The sequence below is a fragment of the Aedes albopictus genome, chromosome 3 (genome assembly GCF_035046485.1).
Source record: "Aedes albopictus strain Foshan chromosome 3, AalbF5, whole genome shotgun sequence".
Classification (NCBI taxonomy): Eukaryota; Metazoa; Arthropoda; class Insecta; order Diptera; family Culicidae; genus Aedes; species Aedes albopictus.
The window spans coordinates 407,073,016-407,095,281 of NC_085138.1; the positions used below are offsets into that span (position 1 = coordinate 407,073,016).

The following is a 22,266-nucleotide window of genomic DNA, read 5'->3' on the forward strand; positions in this document are numbered from 1 at the left end:
ATTAAAGTGAAGGATGTTAATTGTAATTCTTGTAATGAAAATATCACCTTTAACACTTTAATGCGCCTCCAACGGTTCATTGCGAACCGGCTGCTACAGATGGAGTATGGCTGATTCATCAGAAATGCTCGATAAACAGGAGGAACCTGCTGGGGCCTAGTAGTTTCTATACCCAGGAAACAGTTCCGGTCGATTGAGTCTAGGAGGGTACCGAGAGTCGTTGTGAATCATAATGAAAATATTTGTGTTTTGTGACGAGTCTCGGAATCTTTTTTGAGTCAGCAGACTTTGAACTGTTGCATGGGCTTCCCACTATTTGGTTAATTTTAACAAATACACTAAAAAATTCAATTCAAATATGAAATAATTAGTAGTATCTCGTGTATTCAATTTGCTAATACATAGGTCTCAGCATTTGATGTGCTTTCGTGATTTAATTTTCTCTTTAATTATTTTTATATCTGATAGTTTTGTGAGTAAACCCTTATATGTTTCATGCCTAGTACTTAATGATATTTTCTTGCGACATCAATTCAAAATAACTAAAAAACTAATAGTGGGAAGTGCAGCATTTAATAGTGCATGCTTATAGATTCGAAGCTAACGTGTGATCAAGACGAAATCGACAAAAACTGACTACTTCGACTTTGACTAACGTAGACTGTTTATGACAAATTAGATTTGTTTTACATTTTTCGGCTGTATGGAAGGTTTTCTTTAATTTTGACCTATTTGGACCTTTCTGATAGTGCTAGGGATGTGGACGAAATACAACTTGCAAAGATAAAAAAAACATTACTTAAATAATGATCAACAAAAATGGACATAAGAAACACATCGACCATCTAACAGATCATAGGCACACCAAAGATTACTGATCTATATGGCAGACCATAAATTTGAACAATAACATTATTTAAACCTAGACATGACAAAAAAAAACACAAATACAAAATCGACCAAATGACAATAAACCGAAACTTTCACACCTTCTACCGTAACCTTCTGAATCAGTACGCAACAGTGTCTTACTGGACGACATGTCCGTGCACGGCTGGTGAACTGCTTCTGAAGGAATACGTTCTCTATCCTATCCAAAGGCCTAGTGAACTGTCGTTGTCCGCGCAAACGCATCGTGCTCTTCCATATAGACGCGAGACGATTGTGCACACAGTGATGGGAGAGGTTTCTACGTCCCTCGGCGTGCCGCTAGGAACCTTTCAAAAAAAAAAAAAAAAAAAAAAAAATTGGCTGAGTTATAGCAGAAAGAAAAGTGCCTACTATCCAGTTCATTCGAATCTCGCCGGGGACTGCGACAAGGTGATGGACCCTGATGGCTAGCGGTGGTTTGATGATAGTAGCAAATAATCCAATAAAATATAAGCATTTGACAACCAAATCCAAGACAACCTGTTGTTGATGCAACCGATCCGATATTGAATGAGTGAAAGAGAATCCGGTAACAATTCTGGAGTATACGTTTGCATTGGCGTCATACCGGCAACGGTGATGCCTTTGTACTTATGGCAACGCGAATCCTTTTCTTCGAGAAACCAAAAAGAGATATCGGAATAGCTCTCTTCTCAGTTCAACCATCACACTAACCATGCAAGTCCTAGTTCTGAGATTCCCCAAGGTAGCCACTCCATACAAAACAAATTTCATCGTCTTAATTTTGCATGATTCGTCGAGAAATGGTGAGACTTTTTTACGTGGTTTTTTGAATTTTGAACTGAGTTTTTTTTTACGCGGTACGTATCCCCCGCGTAAAAAAAACCTTACTGTATAGGTACTTCAATGGTATCTATAACTTGGTGTAACCGGTATAACAACTTTAACGCTTCGGAGCGGAGAAAGCGTCCCTTCATAAGCAAAATAATAAAAAAAGAAGCAATGAATTAGGTAAACAGAACAAAACAACTGGTAGTGATCGTACGCAGCTGATCGCATCGCCTATAATGACGATCATGTTGACGCCATTCGTTAAAGACGCTCTAGTCGTGTCCATTCGACAAAAATAAGCAATCAAAGAAGTTCACCCTCGAATAAAATGAAATATGTACAGGTGACTTGAACAGAACTTGAATTCATGCGAATCATGAACCACAAGATCACCGTAATCTATGCCGAAATCAACATCTTGAAATTGGCTAAAGAAGCGCCATATACAGTTGATGTTTGCTACTGATCGCTACGAGTCAAATGGCATCGAAGAATTGGTCCACAGCATTAGGTGCTCCGATATACCAAATGAGTTTTACAATAACTTAGATTGAACTTACTGGACTCACATCGTAGCGTTCCGGTTCAGCCAATTTGTGTTTGACATCCAATCACAATCACCTCGTACTGCATGTTTGAGGAGTATTTTCATCCGGAAGAGAAACAGCACACACTTTCTTCGAGCACTCGGACAACTTTCACGGATTTTCTTTCCATCCAGACGAACTACACCGACCGCTTACAGCATTTCTTACGGATCTTCATTTTTACTCCCTAAAAAGAGTGGAATTAACAGTACAATGAACGGCGACGGCTCTTTTACTGGTAGTAGGTGTCCGGTCGGCGGAACGAGAACAGCTTCCGGTAGCGCTTGTGGTGGTATCTCTGCACCAGCGGGAAGCGGATCTTCGAGTCGTGGAACTGCTTGATGTGGGCACGACGGGTCTTGGAGGCTTCCACCGATTCGACCTTGATGATCTGCGTTAATGGAAAGAAAAAATTGTACACACCATCAGTCGGTTTCGAACAATTTAAAGGCCAAAACACAGAACTCACCTGAATGGAGTGGGCGCGGGCACGGTGACGCGAGGCCATGTCGCTGTAGCACTGGGTGACAGCACCGCCAACGGTCAGATCACGGTACTCGCGGTACATGTTGTGGGTACCGGAGCGCGAATCGTAGCGCAGCCAGATGCCGAAGTTCTTCACGTTCAGCGGGGTCTTCTCCAGGATGCGCTTGACCGAGACGATCTCACCGGTGGCCTTCTTGAACTTACGCAGCTGCCGCAGGAAGTACCAGAAACGGGACTTGGCCACGATCTGGTCCGGTGCGAAGATGTGCATCTTGAACAGCGGCGGGTTCGGATCCTTCTCCGAGGGCAGCTTGCGCCCGATGACCTGGTATTCCTTCAGCTGGTGGGGTCGGAAGAGACGCAGGGAACAGAAATGACAACAAGATCAGTAACTAGGTTAGGTAAAGCCTAAGTTTGACAGTTCCCTCTGCAAGCGAAGTGTTTCGTTCCGACTGATTATAAAACTCCGAACCATTTTTAGTAATTTTTGCTTCCGGCAAACCCGTAAGACTTTTAATATCGTAAAAATTTTCATTCGCCGACCGACATTGACGATCCTTTCATTAATAATCTAAAAAATCTTAACATCTTCCACTGTATATGAATCGATCCGACGGTCAGCCGGGATCAAAAGAAAAACACATCACCAAAACATTCAATATTTTGGAATTTTCTCGGTCAATTGGCGCCAAGCGCGGATTATTCGATGGTCATCCACAAAAACCACTGAAACACTTCACTTTCGGATAATTTAATTCACGAAAACTGGCGAATTTTCAATAAAATTTGGGATTTTTACCACTCCTTTAGCTTTCATTTTGACTGCGTTTCATGAAAGAGGAAACGGAAAAGGACTTTGACGGCACCAGGTTGAACTGAAATTGACAGCCGAGGATGAAGCGGCGCGTTCGGGATGTGAAAGCGTCGCTTTCGTAACGGGTGCGTTCAATGCCGTTCGCTATAGCGAAATAAGACTTGAACTAGGGGTGTCTCGAGTTGGAGAGCTTCAGGGGCAAGCCAACATTTTTTTTCCTTCACAGAGTTGCAGCGTATCTTGGGGCAAGACACTGCCCGGATAAAAAATTACCATTCATTACATGGTAAATATTATTAACAAATGACTGGTTTTATTGTTCACAATAAAACACATAGTAGATATATTGTTACTTTTTACAATAGAAATCAAGCCCATATAGTTCGTACAATAAGTGAACATTAGCTTTATTAGTGACTGATTGATTCGATTGTTTTTCAATAGTTCTATAATAATTTAAAGGTACTATCAGTAAAAATTAATTTAAGTTGTTTTTAAATAGTTGCAAAAGTGCCTGCAAAGTTCTCATGGACTTTTAATTAAAAAAGAGTTTATTTCTCAATTACACTTAAAAACAATTTGTAACAAATAAATAACAATAAGTATTATTGTTGCTTGGATCATGTTTGTATAATCAAATACAAAATCACTTGACATATGTTTTATAGTTTTCGTTTTAAATTTGAGTACAGTAGATGTTTCGGTTATCGAATGTTATTCGCTAAAACTGACAGACGTCAAGCCGTGTTGGCAGAGGAAGCTCTCAATGAATAACTGAGGAAGTACTTATAGAAAACTAGCTGAAAAGCAGGTTTAGCCAAGTGAGGATGTTAAGACAAGAAAAAGATGAACAATGATTTTTCTAATGCTTTCCAATAAATTAAAGGAATCTAGTAAATAGTAGACTACCATTGATAACAATACAAATACAATTAGTTTAATGGGGTCAATTGAACCGATGTTAAAATAAACATGCAATAATATTTGTTGTTATGTAAACAGATTTCGCCTTTGAAAAACCAAAGAATTCATATTTCTCGGTAACATTTTTCTCCAGCATTTACAGATACTAATGGCCACATGAATAGTGAACGATTTATGGTATGGATCATACGACCTGAGGTCTGACTTGTGATATTTGGCATTTATTTGAAAAGATTGAAGATAGATCTTATCAACAGCTGCCAAGCAATACATACCAGACAGACATCAGAGTGTTTGATTCTTATCATAAAATGTGCATATCATTCTGGCGGACGTTAGTGCTCGTAAATGCTGGATATAAATGTTAGCGGGAAATATAAATTCTATGGATTTTCAAAAGCGAAAACTGCTTACAAATAACAATAAATATTATTGTATTTTTATTGTAACAACGATTCATTTGACGCCATTCAATTAATTGTATTTGTATTGTAAGAACAATGAAAAAACATTAAGATATATTGTTTTTTTTTTAAATTGCCCTAAAAATGTCTCATAAAAACACAATACATTCTATTGTTTTTCGCGAAAAAGTGTATGAAAATTTTCTCAAAATTTTATGGTTAAGATACATAACGACCACCATTTTTTATTGTAAAAGTGCCATTTACCATTCGCCGAATGGTATAGAACAATAGGGGTGATGGTGAGTGTGTTGTGTAAATTACAATATGTTTAATGGTGAATATTTTTCGAAAAAATGGTGTTGTAACAATAAAATTTATCGTATTTTTATGATACTTTTTATCAGGGTGTGCAGCAGAATGCATTTTTCTTCTCAGAGTTGCTCAGAATTTCTCCGCATTTCTCCCATTTTTGCTAAAGTGTTGCCTGATACTATCGTAAAACCAAAACAATATGGCCCGATAACCTCACTCAGGAAAATTGCCTCATACTTAATGGCAAATATCCATGTGCCAAACCACATCCAAAGTATTGTCGGGCCGCCACCAAACCGGACTTCGCACAATCAAGTCGCGACGCGACCCAACTCGCGACGTTTTTGAATCATGTCAAAAGTAGTGCGCATCCTTCCCGTTGTTGTCAGCAACACAGCGCACTAGATGCGAAACTGTTGCGACACTTGTGGGCCAAGAAAATGGCAATTTTTGATTGAATGTCTGTCTTGATTCCAACCGGATAGACAATATATATATATATATATATATATACGTATATATACGCAACCAATACCCGATTACGCAGGCAAATTAGCACATGAATAGTATGTGCTCTAAATTGTATGAGTCGTTGCTGTATAGGGCACTGCACTGTTTTGATTTTGTATGGGATTTTGACATTTCCTGGCCTTGTTGTTTACTAAATCTCAATGAGAGCGAAAGAGAGGGTGAGAGTTTCGTGCAGAGCCCTATAGGGCACTGCATTGTTTTGATTTTGTATGGGATTTTGAAGTTTCTTGGTAAGAGTGAAAGAGAAGGGGATAATTTCATGCAGTGCCCTATGGTGCCTCATCAAAACTATGAGTCGCACTAATGGAAAACATTTGTTTACCCCCATTGCAAAAATCCATGTCCCGGACACATAGAAGGAATGAAGATTTTTTTCCCAGTGAAACACTTTATGGTTAGTTTTTATCCGGGTGCTGTCTCGCTCTGTAATCGAACGACGATTCGACCGGCAATTGGGTTCTTTAGGGGTATCCGGATTATTCTATAATTGGATTCTCCACCCAAAAATTAGTAGAAATCCAAAATTTCATAATTTTTGGAGTGTGGGAGCTATTTTTAAAATGCATTTAAAGTTTGTATGGGAAATTTTTTTTGTTCGGGTCGAACTGTCATTTTATCGATTGAACTGTCATTCTATCGAGGGGCAATAGGGTCCTAAAATGAAAAATATTTCCCCGGTTTTGCTGCATAACACGAAAGAGCATGCTTTTCTGATCTCAATGGTAATTTTTCCGAACTTAAACAATAACAGAATAGTCAATAAACTTGAAAATAAAATAATGATGAGCAGGTCTTGTTTGACATTCGAGGTCAACCTTGACGTAACGAAAGTGAAACGGCGGGTTGCAAAAGACACCACATTGGCTCACTTTTGACAATAAATGTCCCTGTTTGACATACACGGTAAACAAAATTTACCCAAAATTTAGTGCTAAACAAGGAGTGTTGCAAAAATTATTAAAATTTTTGAAAATATATTTTATGGGCTTTACCTAATAGGAATACTTAAAAAATGAGTAAACATGTCGTTTTAATCAATAGTGGTTTCGCAGCGCGGCGTCACGAACACTAATGCAAATCTACTGGTTGAAAATATGCCCATTTGATTTTGCCGGGAACAGCTGATTTTTATTTACTATTTTCAACCAGTAACTCAGGTAGTGTTCGTGTAATGTAGCGTGTACGTACACGCAACACCACTAAAAGCAGAAACCACTATGCCTGATCGAATTATGCAGAAATTGACATAGGCCTTTAAGAGCCTATTCAAATATGACGTCCATCATTTTTCGGGAATTTTAGACCCCCCCTCCCCCCTCTGTCACGCTTTTTCGTATACCTTATACATGGAGTGTCACACTTTCTCAGACCCCCCCTCCCCCCTAAACTATGGACGTCATTTTTGAATGACCCCCGATGAAAATTAAAACTATTTTGTTATTTTAACCATCAAAACAAAGCTATTGGAATCCAATAAAATCACGTTATACTGAGAAAAATGAGCTCTATCGATGAGGATATAGAAAACAGCAATATTTTATTAACTAAACAACCCAATTCCCGAGGCGATTCCAAAAACGACGGTTCTGATTCGTCGTATTCAGTTAGCAAATCCACGTAAACACAATATTTTGTTCTCATTAGATCTGTCGTGCCCGTCTTGCCCCTAGAGATCTCTCTTTGGCGCTGCGAGTGCGTTCAATGTTCCAATCTTCCAATTGGAAATCCATCATTGAACTCCCTTTTTTCCTGGTCACTCTATCCATCTGTCAGACTAGAACTTTCAAAACTCCGATGTCGTCATTGTTCTGAAAATCGAAAAAAAAAATGAACTTTAGCACGACAGCACAGGAAAAAGTGCAAATTTTTGCTTGATTTGGTACAAATTTACTTCTAAAGCCTAGTGATTTTAGTGTTCCTATTACAAGTGCCTCTAGTGAAAACGAATTCCGATGAATCGAGTGTACAGTGTTTAGTGCAAACCCGGGCAAGATAGGAGTGTCCCATCCGCGGGCAAAAGTGTTTCCCTTTTTCTGCTCTTATCTTTTCAAGCTCCCTCTCGTCGTCACGCCTGCATCGTCATGGCCTTGATGGTGGTGGAAAATGCACAATCGAAAGAGCAAGCTCCTCCGAGTGGCGAAATGACGGAAACAAACGTATCGAGCGAACCCCCTCCTCCGGGAACGGAGGACGAAGTTCCTGTGTTGCTCTCGCTGAAGTCGCTAGCAAGTGGAAGCGGAAGTGCGCTGGATGAGGAACCACCGCCTCCCGGAACGGAGGAGGATGCGCCGCTGTCCGTTCAGACGTCACGGAACTCACTGGTGGTGGTCACCACCAGCAGTAGCGCCATCGATGACGATCACGAGGAGGGGGAAATCGATGACGACGAGGATGATGAGCGAGCGCTCCAGTATGAGGACATTAGCTCCGAAGAGGAGACGACCATTCGGGAGCGGATCGCACAGCTGGAGGCCATGGACGACGAGCTAGGGAAGATCAATCAGATAACGGGCGCCAGCAGCGACGATCTGGGACATTTCGGTAATATGTTTATATTGAGGGAGGGCAGGGTGTTGATTAGTTGGGACAGGTCACTTACTTCCTTTTCCTATTTGTTTCCAAGAATTCCTCCGGAAGTTCCTTTTGAGATTCTTCCTGAAGTTCCTTCTGTAGTTCGCTTAGAACTTCTTCTTGGGGTTTCTTCAAAAGTTTATCTAGGATTTCATCAGGAGTTTCTTCTTGGATTTGCCTAAGAGTTGCTTCTTCCACCACTCGCTCCGGAATTTCTCAATGATTTTCTTATGAGATTCTAGCAGAAGCTCGTTTTGGAAGTACTTGCTGCTGGAAATAGTCAATGAATTCGTCCTAGGATTTCTATAAAAAGGTTTTGCTGGATTTCATATACAAATTTGTTCGGAACTTCTCCAAAATTTCTTCCAGAAATTCCTCCAAAGTTGGAAATCATTCAGAAATTCCTACAGGGGTTCTTCCAGGGATTCCTTCTGAAATTCCTCTGAGAATTTTCCAAGGGATTCCACCAGGAATTCTTCCAGTAATGCCTCCATAAATTCCACCCCAGCTTCCTCCAGGATTCAACCACGAATTTGTCCATGGATTCCTGCAGATATTAATCTCGGAATTCTGTCTGGTCTTCCTCCTGGGATTCCTTCAGTAATTCCTCATGGGATTCCTCCGGGAATTCCTGCAATGATTCCTCCCAGAATACCTTCATAGTTTCCTCCAGGAATTCCCTTAAAGATTCTTTCAGGATTTTTTTCAGGTATTTCTCTAGGGAATCCACTAGGGATTCCTCTAGAAATTCCTCCAGGAATTCCTCCAGTGATTCCCTAGGAAGAATGGTTGTCCGGTTGCGTTTGGTAACCGCGTTTGAAGCACATTTAGGCAACGATTGCATCTTGAACGCACACAGCAATACCTTTTGAGAATCCTCCAGCAGTTCCTACTTTGAACCCGTCAGGAGTTTCTTCTGGAAATTCTCCAGCAGTTCATTCTGAAAATCCTCCTCAAGTTCCTTTTGGATTCCTGATGGAATGCCTTCTTGTTTTTTTTGTTGTCTTTCCGGAGTTTTTTTTTTTTCTGGATAGCTATCCTCCAGAATTTCCATCTGAAAATCTTGCAGAGTTCAGTTCCTTGTGGGAATCCAAAAGAAGATCCTTTTGGGAATCTTCCATAAGTTTCTTGTGGAAATCGCCCAAGAGTTCTATTTGGGATTCTTCCTGGAATTCGTTCTGAAGCTCCTTGTGATAATCTTTCAGGAGCTTTTTAAGAACCCTGCTTGAATTTTTTCTAGAGAACTTCCTGGACTTTCTTCTTGTAATAATCCAACCATTACTTCTAGGAATACTCCAAAAGTTCCAGGAGAAATCCTTAGATATAATTGTGCTGATAATAACAATCGTTTTCCGGAAACCTTTTTTGGCATAGAAATAGTCGTTCAAAGTCGTGGGAAGGGAAGGGTTAATGAGTTGTTTATGTATGTAGCTTGTGATTCCAGTCTTATTGAAAGTGATACATGATAGCTGGCAGTCTATATACAAACGTTATGAAAATACAGTAGGGTCATATGCGCTAATTCCCGTCACATCAGGCGGAAAATAGTCAATCATTACGGGTATTCCAACTTACCCTTCCGAATTCCAATTTTCGATTTTGATTTAGTGTGGCACCCTGTTGTTTTTGAAGCAACTTTTGAAGGAGTTTCAATGTAACAAAGTTGTGGGATCTTCGGATAAACTTTGGAATGGAATTTCAGGTATCTGTAAGAACTACTCTGGACACCCTGCCCTGGGTAAACATTTTCAAGATTTTTTGAATACCTTATTATAATCTCAACCTTGTACGCAAGCAATTATAACATTCCAATCATTTAGCATATGATAAGCCCGCTGTGATTGCCCTGGGTAAAGATCAGGACGTGTACGAGTGCATATCGGACGAGGAGGACGTCGAGCTGTACCTTCGCCGTTACGAACCGATTCCCAAACCGAAACTACTGCCACCGCCGAGGAAACGGAAAGCACGGCGCTCGCTTCGCACATCCACCAGATCAATTAGTTCCGATCGGCGTCCACTTCGCGCACCCACCAGCTCTATCAGCTCTAATCGGCGCCCACATCGCACATCCTCCAGCTCTATCAGCTCTGATCGGCGCCCAGTTCGTACATCCACCAGATCAGTAAGCTCTGAACGACGCCCACTTCGTGCATCCACCAGATCAATCAGCTCTGATCAGCGTCCAGCTCGCACATCCACCAGATCAATCAGCTCTGATCAGCGTCCAGTTCGCACATCCACCAGATCAATCAGCTCTGATCAGCGTCCACTTCGTGCATCCACCAGATCAATCTGTTCGGATCAGCGTCCCCTTCGCACATCCACCAGGTCAATTAGCTCTGATCGGCGCCCACTTCGTGCATCCACCAGCAGCTCCATTAGCTCAAATCGACGGGATGGTCATGGGGACACGCACCGACGGAAAGCGGAAAAGCGTAGGTACGAACCTGCGTCCTCATCAAGGAAGAGTAGTGCGCATAAAACTCCCCACAAGCAGCGGAAACAGCATATGGAAAGTTCGGCGTTGGTGAATATCATAGATTCGACGGATTCGGAGCCGGATTATCATCCGCTGGATAGGGCACGTTTGCAGGTAGCATGTAACGTTAACGCGGGAAAACGAAAGACTGACAAAGAAAACTGGGATGCATTGAAGCAGAAGCTTAAGCTGCAAATGCAGAAAAGGAAACAAAAGCAATCGGAGAGTAGTAAAGAAGCGGAAATTATTACGGATGAGCCGCCAATGGTTACCGTTGCAGATGAGGCAGTAAAAGAAGATGACGAAGAAGTGTTTCAACTGAGATTGCAGGCATTGAATAGCACGGCGGAACTTCAAGAACCAGAAGTTATAAACTTGGTGGAAGATCCGGTTGTACCGGAGAGTGTAGTTAACGAAGAGCAGCAGCTTCGACTGGATGCTCTTCGTTCGGCCTTTACCAAAAAGCACGAGAAACGGCTGCAGAGAAAACAAGGAGAAAGGCCATACTCCCCAAGTGATGAGTTATATCTCCTTGCTTCGCCGATTGAAGATGAAGCAGAAGATGACGAGGTTCAAATAATAGAAAAACCCACGGAAACCGTGGAAATTCCAGACAGCTCTACGGATGAAGAACCGGAATCGAAATGTCCTGAACCTCCAACATTTTCACCAATAGTGGACATGATGAGAAACGATTCCTCAAGTCCGGCGATAGTCGAAGTTTCTAGTCATCACAAATCAGATCCAAAAGAAACCAGTTCGCCCGAATTGGAACCTCCGTCACCTCCAGTCATAGGTGATTTACAAAGCAAGCTTCCGGAAGAAGACGACGAGGAAATGCTTAGGAATCATTTGCTATCTAATCTTTCAGCTACCGCTTTGAAACCGACTCCGGTTCGTACGATCGAAAGTAGGCCCATGACTCCGGATTCCATGGCTGAGGAAGAAGCTGATGCTTTACGGGACCTTATACTCTCCAAAATGCATAAAAAAGCTTCTAGAAATATAACCCCCGCTGTTGTACCGGAAGTTTCCCAAAAGACTGATTCGTATCACATTCCTGCAAACGGTCCGGAAACTCTTCCATGCGAAGTGATGGAACCTCTCACTATTAGCGTAAGCGATCCTCTTCCGCTTCCAAACGATGTTGCCCAAATATCAGTTCCTGCCTTAATCCCAACGGTGCAATCCATAAATCAATCGAAAGTACAATCAAACCCCAACCTTATCACCCTAATCGGTAAGCAAAAGGTTACCCGTAAGAAACGGAAAAAGTCCCTTTCAGCAGCCAAAAAGTTGCACCAGCAGCATCAGCAGCAGTTAACCGAAAATAACCAAGTGGTCGCGATTATTGTTCCCCGTCCTTCGCGGAGGCTTATCAAAGCTCCCATAGTACAACATCCGGCGTCACCTTCCCTAACGGTCAACACCAAAAAGTTGCTGATCAACCCGAACAAGTTGATCAACCTGAACGCCCCGCCACGGATAGTGCATTCCCCCAAGGAACGCTCCAACCTGCTGGACACATATGTCCAAAAACCGGTCGCCAAAATGATCATCCAGGTGGGCCAATCGGATTCCGATTCCGATCCGGATTACTATCCTGCTCCCGATTCGGTGGATATCGACAACCCTGCAGCCGAGATGCACCTCCAAGAGGCATTCCTTCGCGATCTGGACAATGCCAGTCCGTCGCGGGTAATGCTCGAAAGCCCCAGCTACTCGCCGATTCCAACAGCAGCAACTCCGGATGGGGACGGCGGTGAGCAACACGTGGAAGCTCAACCCTCCTCAACAGCTCCCGCATCGAACAACAACGCAGAGATCGTCCCGTTCGAGCAGAGGTTGGACCAGTTCCTGAAAACGGTTCGAAGCAAAATCGATAAGAGCCAAGCGGTAGCGGCTGCCACCGCCACGACGACGGCTGTTGTCCGCGATGAGGTCGAACCTGCGATGGCGAAAGCTGGTGCGAAAATAGTGACTTTCAGTGACGTTCCAATGACGGCTGGCAGTGGGATCGGTTCGGGGCGGGGATCGGTTGGCGGCAAAGCGGCGAGGAAACCCATTACGGCACCGGCGGCAACGCCCAATACATCGTCGGTGAGTATCTAAACAATTTGAGTTCTTTATATACAACACTACCACCTAACACAATCCGGATAGAAATGAATACTAAATAACCTTTGCATTTTCATGCATGTTCTTGAACTAGTGCTCCATTATATGAAAAGATACGTGGGTAATTCGATTTCAGGTTTGATTGATGTTTCCGGTGTGTGCTTTCATTGAGTAGTTGGTAAGCGCGCCCTAATTGTGATTCGTGGATTTCTTACAAATCAGCATAATAGTTCATCGTGAGTTCAGTGAGATCTCGAGCATGACCCAAGTTTTATTTTCGTAGAGAATCACCGGTCTTTTGGGGGATTTGTTTGTAATAAAAATGATTTATCGATTTTTCTATGCCTATTTAATATACAAGGGTTGCCCATTCAGTGTTCTAAAATGTTAATCAAAATCACTTCCAAATTATCGCGGAGCAGTCGTATGGCCACTTTGTATCTCGCCGTAGTCCACAGCTCACTGAAGTGCTCGGCTTAGACTTCGTGTTCGCTACTCTACTTCTTCTGTCTCTCCCATCCTCACAACTCGGTCATCCTGCAATGGTCCTGGTCCCCAGAACCGGTAGGGCTTCAGATGGTTCGCAGCCCTCGAAGTCGTCGATGCCTTTTTCGGTCTTTTATGTATTGACTTAAGTTTTTAGGACCTCTTCACAGTTTCTTAAAACTACTTTTAAAAGAAGTTCTTTCTTGGGTTTTAGACGTAGTTATATGAATGCATTCGTGTTGCTGTAAGATCGTTGCTGATCCTGATGCGCCTTCTCAATCACTGATCTTGCCTTCGCGCTGGCGTCTCTTATCGTACTGCGCAACGCGAATGTCCTCTTACAATTCACACAAACGTGCATCACCAGCGTGACGCATCTGTACTCCAAACATGGCTTGAAACGGAGACACATTTGTACTCTGGTGAACGGTTGTGTTTATCCACCGCTGTACAATGGCAACGTGTTTGAACCACTTTGTCTTGTTATTCAAACTGAGCTTCGTAAACATCTCCAGGATCACTTGGTTTACTCGTTCTACCTGGTCGTTTCCTCGTGGTACTCCGGTAAGGATCTCCAGTCTAGCGTGGTTCAAAAAATCGTTTTTGCTCCACACCGCTTATTCGATTCGTAACCAGATTCTTTGCCTTCTCCCAAAATTTGAGTTCATTTGGTTGAAAATTGACACTGCACAAGCCCTTCAATGTTTGTATGGGAATTACTATGGGAAAACGATGTTTTTCATTCAATCGACCGTAGTATTTTCCCAAGTTCCCTAGAGCGTTAATATTTCTGGTATTTCTGGGCTACTGTATCAGCTACAACTTTGCCGAAGACCGCCTACAAATCGCATGCCTCATTAATTAGTTACCGATTTTTATCCAGAATCGAAATCTTTACTCATGATGGTTAATCTAATCGTCGGGCATCACTGCATTTTGCAGTGAAACATAGTAGCCATGATTTTAGTGTGCTATCTTTGGCGCCATATGCAGCAATGTTGCCTGCTGGGAAGCTGGAGGATCATTGCTAAAGTTTGTCCAGTTGGATACAAAACGATAACTAATTATTGAGACATCCGATTTGAATGCGGTCTTCGGCAAAGTTGAAGCTGATAGAGTAGCCTAGGAGTACCAAGAATCAACTAATCCTCTAGGGCACTTGGGGAAATGCTATGGTCGATTGAATGAATAACATCGTTTTCCCATAGTAATTCTCATACAAACTTTGAAGGGCTTGTGCACTCACAATTTTCAACCAAATGAGCTAAAATTTTGGAAGAAGGCATAGAATCTGGTTACAAATCGAATAATCGGTGTGGAGCAAAAATGATTTTTTGAACCACGCTAATCTCCACGTTATGGAGGTTCTGCTTTTCACAGTGCGCCTTGAAGTTGTTTGAAGTGAAAGCTGCCCCTTTTTATTTTTCTAATCATGGGGGAAAATCTGCTCAACAGACACCTGAACAGAAAGGTCCAGGTAGTGTGGGGCTAAGGCTGTCTTCTACAACAAAAGTAAAAGCCAGGACTACTCTCCTCAACCCAATAAACACACACATCCCCATGGTCGCCAAACCCTACGTCTCTCCGGAACCACCAAGCAGGCATTGATTTAGACAGGGGCTAGTGTACATCGCACCCTCCAGAGCGTTCATGATTACCAAAAACTTTAATCATGATTAATCATTGATGATTAAAATTCCAATTTTGATGATTATTGATTATGATTAATGATTAATTTGATTTTTAGGATGATTAAAGATTAAGATTAATGATTAAAATTGGTTTTATCTGTGATTATTGATTATGATTAATGATTAAAAATGGCTCATTGATTAAAAATCATGATTAATCAGTCACAAAAAACTGGAAATGATTAAAATATATTTATTGTTTAACATGTTTTTGAAGTTTCAAAAGTAAAAGGTAACTCTGTCCGGGAGATTTTTGAAAAAAGAATCATAAATTATATTATTTAGAACAGCATTTGAACCAATTTAAATTGGATCATAGATTTTATATGATGAATCATTTTTGGTGATGAATGATTAATGATTGGTTAATATTTTTTCTTATGATTATGATTACTGATTAATGATTAGATTGCAAAAACAGTATGATTAAGATTAATAATTAATGATTAAATGAGATTTTTTTGTGATTATGATTAATGATTTTGATTAATGTTAATCATTAATCATTAATCATGATTAAATTTATGATTAATCAATAACGCTCTGGCACCCTCAAGGTTAGCTGTGTAGCCTGCAGCAACGAACATCGATAACTCGCTTTGGGGATTCCACCAAGATACCATGCACTCCACTTTGTCTTCGACACGCTCACCACTACCTGTGTCCTCGAAAGGCCCGCGTTCAATTGTTTGTTTTGCAAGTACCAAGAACTGTCCTCCACCTGCCCCGGCCCTTACCGGGTATCCCGTTTCAACCGCGGGGTCGGATCCAATTCAGTAGACCGACGAAAGAGAATGTTCTCTCAAACCTGAAACCTCAAACCCCTGAAACGCGTCTAAACTAACCATTCTCCGAGTCCACGTGCCATCTCCTCTGTAGCTCCAAGACGATGTGGGTGATAGCCGTTGAAACGGCATTCCAGCTGCCCTCATCCCTACACATCCTTTGTAGAATATTGCCCGGAGTTGTGTTCTCCCCGCCTGTGGCCAGCATGCGGTCACACAATGTGCGAAAACGCGGGCACGCGAACGAAACGAGTTCCGCGGTTTCCTCTAAACCAGCACAAACCGGACATTCGGGAGAACTCGCATGACCGTAACGTTGCAACTGTCGGTAGCAGCCATGGCCCGAAAGGACCTGAGTAAGCCGATAAGTACTTTCCAGCTTACCACTGTAGCTTTCGGCACTTAGTGCCGTGCCTCACGCCGGGCTGCCATATCACTAGTCAGAAGCTTGCGCTTACTGGCATAAACCGTACAGCTTCATCATCCGGGACAGTGCCACTATAACTGTGAAGACTCTTTTGCAGGCGTAATCAACGTGGCTACCGAAGGTAAGCTAATGTCGATCATCACACCCAAATGTTTGACGAAGCGCTTCGAAATGATAGTGCAATTGCCTACACAGGCCTACACTGATCATCGCTTGCTTCTTCGACTTTCGGTTGTTCACACGCCTCCACAACCTCAATCGAGTGGCAGTAGTCAAATCTACTCTTCGATAGATTCACCGTAGACTTCCAGCGTAATGTCTTCAGCGAAGCCGACGATCTCCATCCCACCAGGAACTTTAACCTCAACACCTCGTCGTACTCGACACTCCCATAACACCGGACACAAGATGGTACCTTTTGCGAGACTCCTTAGGTTATGTGAAAGCACTTCCGACCCAGGATCACATCGACCTCCTTTTCCGGAAGCCGAACTAGTTGCTCGAGAGATCATTTACACACTCGGTGTGCCTCAACGTTCTATTGAGCATTACCTTTTCGAGCACCTTCCCCGCCGTATCGATCAAGCATATTGGTCTATGTGCCGATGGGTTTCCCCGCCTCTAGCAATGGAAACAGACTCTGCCTCTTCCAAACTTCCAGAAAAACTATCTTTCTTGTCCAGGCATTTCTGCATAGCAGATCTGAACATTTCGGAAGCCTCTGCAATTGCTACATTGCTAAGGCCAGGTTTGGAACTCCGTCCGTGCCTGGGGCCTTACCTACGCTAAAGGACTTTGGTACCCTCGCTAGTTCTTCATCGGTGACCCTCTTCTCTGCGTCAGTCCCCGATTGTCCAACGAAAGGAGGCCAAGGACTAGGATCATGGCGCGTAAAAAGTACCTCGATATCCTCTCCAATATCTCTGGAGACTGCTCTGTAGCAGCCATTACACCTCTTGTCTTGGCCAGCACGATCTTGTAGGCATAATCCCACGGATTGGCATTGGCACTCTGGCAGAGACCCTCGAACCAGTACTTTTTTGTTTGCCACTAAGATATTTGACGCATTGTGAAGATCTGTCAATCTCATTCGGCTTAGGTAAGTAGGTATTATCGGCAGGGTTGTTCTCTTCGTTAGGAGGGATTTTTGTCGCCAAATTGTCTGGAACTTGGTCATATAATTCAGCTTGGTTGGGAAAGATTTGAGGCCAACTCTGACAGGTTGTTCAATGGGCTTCAAAAAAAAAACCTCAATGACAAAGAAATCAAAATTGGCGAAAATATACGTCCCCCGATATCAATTTTGAAGGTACATATGACGCTTTCTTGTTGGGTTATTGTAGTGGAAATGTAAAGAGAAACTGAAAAATAAAAACGATGTACCGAACATTTATGGTCATATACTTTTAAAGTTATTCTGTTAGTTCATCATCCCCACTGCAGTTTATCAAATTCTAATCATTTTGCCAAACTGCCAAACACCCGTTCAACGAGAGTATGGCACCGCCTATCCGAGTTCAGTAGACCACACCGGAGGCATTGCGCAAAAGAAACCAGCGATCCGCTTATCTACTTTACAGGCCGTCCGCCATCTGCCCAAGTCCGCCCAACTTGAATATCGCCGTCTGGTTGCCCGAATGGCTCAGCTGGAAAAGCAGAAACAACAGCGCATACCCGTCCCAAGTCATCAGCCGCTGCGTCCTCCACCGCCGCTTACCAAAACCATTATCAATACGGGTCCAGGCGATACGGCTGGACCGGCAAAAAGTCCAGAACTGGTCGTTACCATCAATCGCGATAGGCGCGATGTAGTAGATCTCAAAAGTACCAATAGTACGGTACCTAGCCATCCTCAAATAGTACAACAGCAACCCGCAAAGCGAGGTTCAGAACCCCTGGTCAAACGAGTATTGATCAATAACGCCGTGATGGCCGAAAGAGAGAATGTTACTCCGAGAAGTAGCAAAGATCAGAAGATCAATGATAAACAGCCTCCTCCGATAGATAACGCCAAGATCTCAGGCGAAACGAAATCGATCGTGGATGATGATATCAAACAATGTCATAACCAAACTGTGGAGGTTAGTTCAGCTCTCCGGCATTTACCGGCCCTAAACGAGGAGGATCGTTTGAGCGTGTTGAGGATTGCGGAGAATCGTTACGAGAAGCACAGGTAAAGGCAAATAATGAAATGGGAAGTATTCCATTGCGATTGCAATGTTTTATCAGATACCTTTTCATATAAAACATACCTACTGATTTATCCTAGTTTCGCTATGATTTTAACCATTTTTTTCTCGCACAGTCAAAAGTTTGCCCATGAACTGCAGGATCTGATTGGTACCGTGGAGAATGCGCAAGCCGAACGCCAGAGGCAGTACGATTTGGAAAATAAAGTGGCCTTCCTGCGGGAAAAGCTAGCGGTCCTGGAACGGGCGTTGACTTTGCACAAAAAGCGACTGAATGTAATTTTCCCGGAACTGCAGGAATCGCACGCAAAGGTCATGTCCAGCCGGCAGCGATCGATCGAGCTGAACAATCTATGCATTGCGATTGGGCGGGAAGTTCAAGGATCCGGCTATAGGTAAGTTGGCATATAACAGAATCAACTGATTTCTTTCCGGAAAATGAAATTCCTTGAAAAATAATTTAGACAAAAGGTACTGTCTATAGATTGTTGATCATACACAATTGAGATTTTTTATACAATGCAGACCTTGGTCCCTAAAAGTATTAAGAAACATTCATCTATGCTGCCCCCACTCGCAAAACAGTCCCATCTTTGCTGGGTTTCCTATTCGTATGGGACTGTTTTGCGAGTGGGGGCAGTATGGATGTTCAACGTTAATGTTCTTTTATTACTCCTTAACTTTTCTTTTTTCAGTCCGCCATCCACTGCTCGATCGGAGATCCACGAACAATTGAAGGTACTGACCACGGAAACGAAGCGCTTGAAAGATATGAAGAGGCTTTCGTTGGAAGAGTTCAAAGAACTTACCACCGAACAGAGACGCGTCCAGCATGAACGGCAAAAGCATGCTATTGAACAAGAACTTGTTAAATCGGGAACAACGACTCCCGAGCCACCTGACCAGAAGCCAAAACCATCCTTAGAACATGCCCCCTCCAAAGACGATGGCAGCCGAAGTGATACGAATGAATCTGCATGGTCTAAGAACTCATCCGAGATGCATGGTGCTTCAAAACTGTACGCCAAAAGTGCACCAGCCTCCAGAAGTGCAAGCCCAGTCGAGGATGTTCCGGAGCAAGACTCGGATCGCGGAACAATGGAAACCGCAGCTGCGGATATTGCATGCAAAGGTGGTACCCGGTTCGCAAAATACACTTCCCCGCTGGCTTCGCTCAAAAATCAAAGGTTAGTCACCGAAATTAAATTAACTTTGAAGCATCTGTTCTTTCTTTATTGCGGGGATAGCGCACTTGGCATACAGTCGTTTGTCATAAACCCATTTGTAATGATAACTTAAAAAATCGAATTATCTGTCTTCTTTGAGGAAGCTTCGATTATGCCAAACGACTCCATACCGTATGGGCTCCCCTCGTATTTATAAATCTTCTTACTCTTTCTCCCTTTTGTTGGTTATCTTTTTTTAGTGCACTAAACATTCCGGACGGTGTTATATGTCCTTATCAGATGCGTGGCGAGTGCATTGATCAAGACTGTAAATTCGACCATTTAAAATAGTAGTGTGAATGTGCGTTACACTTATCTTTCCCTTCAGTAACTCTCACACTAATCCAGATTTTCAATATCTAACGTCCCCATAACCCTCGTGATGAAACACCACCCTCCCGTTAACTATTGCTCGATACCCCTTTCCTAGCAACACCTTCCCACAAAATCTTCCGTTAGTCTCTGTTGCTTGCCGTAGATTTTCTTTTGTTGCTCTTATAAACAAACCCCTCAGACACACACATATTTCATTTCACAACCTATCAAACAGTGTACGGGTCAGTGAAAAGAACGTAAAAGAAAAGTGAGTCACGAGACCGCGAGGAAGAAACAATAGTAGTGTGAACACGACGCCCATCATCTAATGGATCGAAGGAAAAAATGAGGGAATAAGACGCTGATGTTGCTGCTGTAAGTGATGAAATCAGTGAACCTATTTTGTTCAGTGTATTTGCATTTGAGCGGAGAAATGCGGTCGTCCAAAAATGAACGACCATTGTCCACTATACGTACGACTAGTGTGATAATATGTCGTAAAAGGGTGCCTGCGTTGGTGTCCCGGTACCTATAAGGAAACCAAAAAGAATATTATCAACATGTCGAAAGGGTGTGATATTTTCAAATCGATTGCCATAGTTTTTTTCTAGTTTTGTTCAATTTTTACGTTTACCTCTTTAACTTTTGATTTCAATTCCATGGTTTTATTTGGGTTTTGGCTTTATTAGTTTTTTATAAGTTTACCAAAAAAAATGAACATGTTATCATTATAAGTTTTCTATGAATTATTATTAGTCGTTGTAAAGCAAATTTACTTCAGTGTGTTAGGCATCGCGGTGGCAGCTGCATGGTGCTTTGTTAGTGCGTGCCAAACCCATATTGCTTCTTCTATTACCATTACCTCATGAAAATGAATCGTGAACGACCGCGCGCAATGCCGGTAGTGATGAAACGTTATATTATTTAAAACCCGGTTAACTGCGGGAGACGAAAAAAAACTATTTTGTAGAAAAGAATGATGAATAAAATGAAACAAACATGTTTGAAAAAGATTGAGTGGTACTCCATAGTTATTCCTTCGAAAATCCTGTACCTGTAGGTATTTCTTCGAAAGTCGTGTAGTTGTTGAGATATTTGTTAGACTTTTCCTCTATAAGCAAGCAAACGTAATACTTCGAACATTTTTCGGTTCAAATCATAGTCACGGAAACATGTTCGCCCAATGCTAAAAGGACTGAGTTTGGCCAACCATCAACTAGGTGGCGGTAGTGGGCAAACGTCAAACTCGAACAAAAACGATGCGAGCGCCACGGATGGCCGGTTGGCCAACTATGGAATTTTCAAATAAATCAGGAAATCGGTATACGATGGGAATTTTCAGAGTGTTACGTCTGTTTGTCTGTGCTATAAGTCTTACCTGATTACTGCTAACGTAAGTTGTTCTTATCATTTGTAACAGTGTGCCATTATCGCAGATTGGGAATCTAAATCTTCGATAATGGCACACTGTTACGTTAGTAATATTCAATTTTGTAATCTTAATCATTGTGGACTATGAACAAGATCATATACACTGAAAGATGGCTTGCGGTAATGACTAGCATAAAAATGTTTTCAAATTGACCATGGCAAAGCGTTATGATCGACTATCAAACGCTTCTTGTGTGTGTTTTGTTTCCTCCCAACCGGTTCGATAGCCGAGTTGAATTGAGAAGCACATTAAAGACAGACTTGTTAGAATCCCAAAATGGCCGACTTTGGGACCTACTCACGATTTTGAGGGCACAAATCTCTTCATAAACAAAACCAGCGCACCTGATCTTTTTATTTCAAGCTTATTGGCCTCCTAAAGTGAGGTTAAGTTTTGTGAAATCCCATTTCGTATTTTAGTGATTGAGTCGTTCCAGATAAAATTTAATGTGAGATCGGGGTAGAAAAATTCATTTTATCGATAAATTTACTAAAGAATTGATGATTAAACTGATGGGGAACTGGTATTTCCCTTTCAAACTTCCAAATTTTCACGACATAACCTCTACTTTTAATCGCCAATTACGAGTGAGCAAGAAGAGAATAATGAAATTCACTGTTGTTTGAAGCTTGCTTCTTGAGATTTGTGCGTCTGAAGTTCTTATGCACTGTTGAAACGGGATTTCAAGACGTTTGTCCTTAAGAACGGTAGCTACTCCCAAGCTCCGTTTATTGATTCCTTTACACCTTTCTTCTCGAAGA

At 42.2% G+C, this 22,266-nt stretch overlaps 3 protein-coding genes across 3 annotated transcripts in view; 1 reads left to right on the forward strand and 2 right to left on the reverse strand.

Moving 5' to 3' along the window:
• The window catches only part of LOC109403726 (sodium-dependent transporter bedraggled), a 358,384-nt gene that overhangs the window by 129,779 nt on the left and 206,339 nt on the right, over window positions 1–22,266 (reverse strand). The gene's annotated exons all lie outside the window — the stretch shown is intronic.
• Window positions 2,462–3,739, reverse strand: LOC109426432 (large ribosomal subunit protein eL20). The gene is made up of 3 exons (XM_019701940.3): window positions 3,595–3,739; window positions 2,779–3,135; window positions 2,462–2,700 (listed from the first exon to the last, which is right to left on the reverse strand). Exons 1-3 carry the CDS (start codon window positions 3,610–3,612, stop codon window positions 2,542–2,544), a joined length of 534 nt encoding a protein of 177 aa, XP_019557485.1. The 5' UTR covers window positions 3,613–3,739; the 3' UTR covers window positions 2,462–2,541.
• Window positions 7,568–21,086, forward strand: LOC109403984 (uncharacterized). The gene is made up of 6 exons (XM_019676857.3): window positions 7,568–8,324; window positions 10,175–12,936; window positions 17,924–18,516; window positions 18,649–18,927; window positions 19,228–19,719; window positions 19,959–21,086. The coding sequence occupies exons 1-6, from the start codon at window positions 7,865–7,867 to the stop codon at window positions 20,047–20,049; spliced, it is 4,677 nt and encodes a 1,558-aa protein (XP_019532402.3). The 5' UTR covers window positions 7,568–7,864; the 3' UTR covers window positions 20,050–21,086.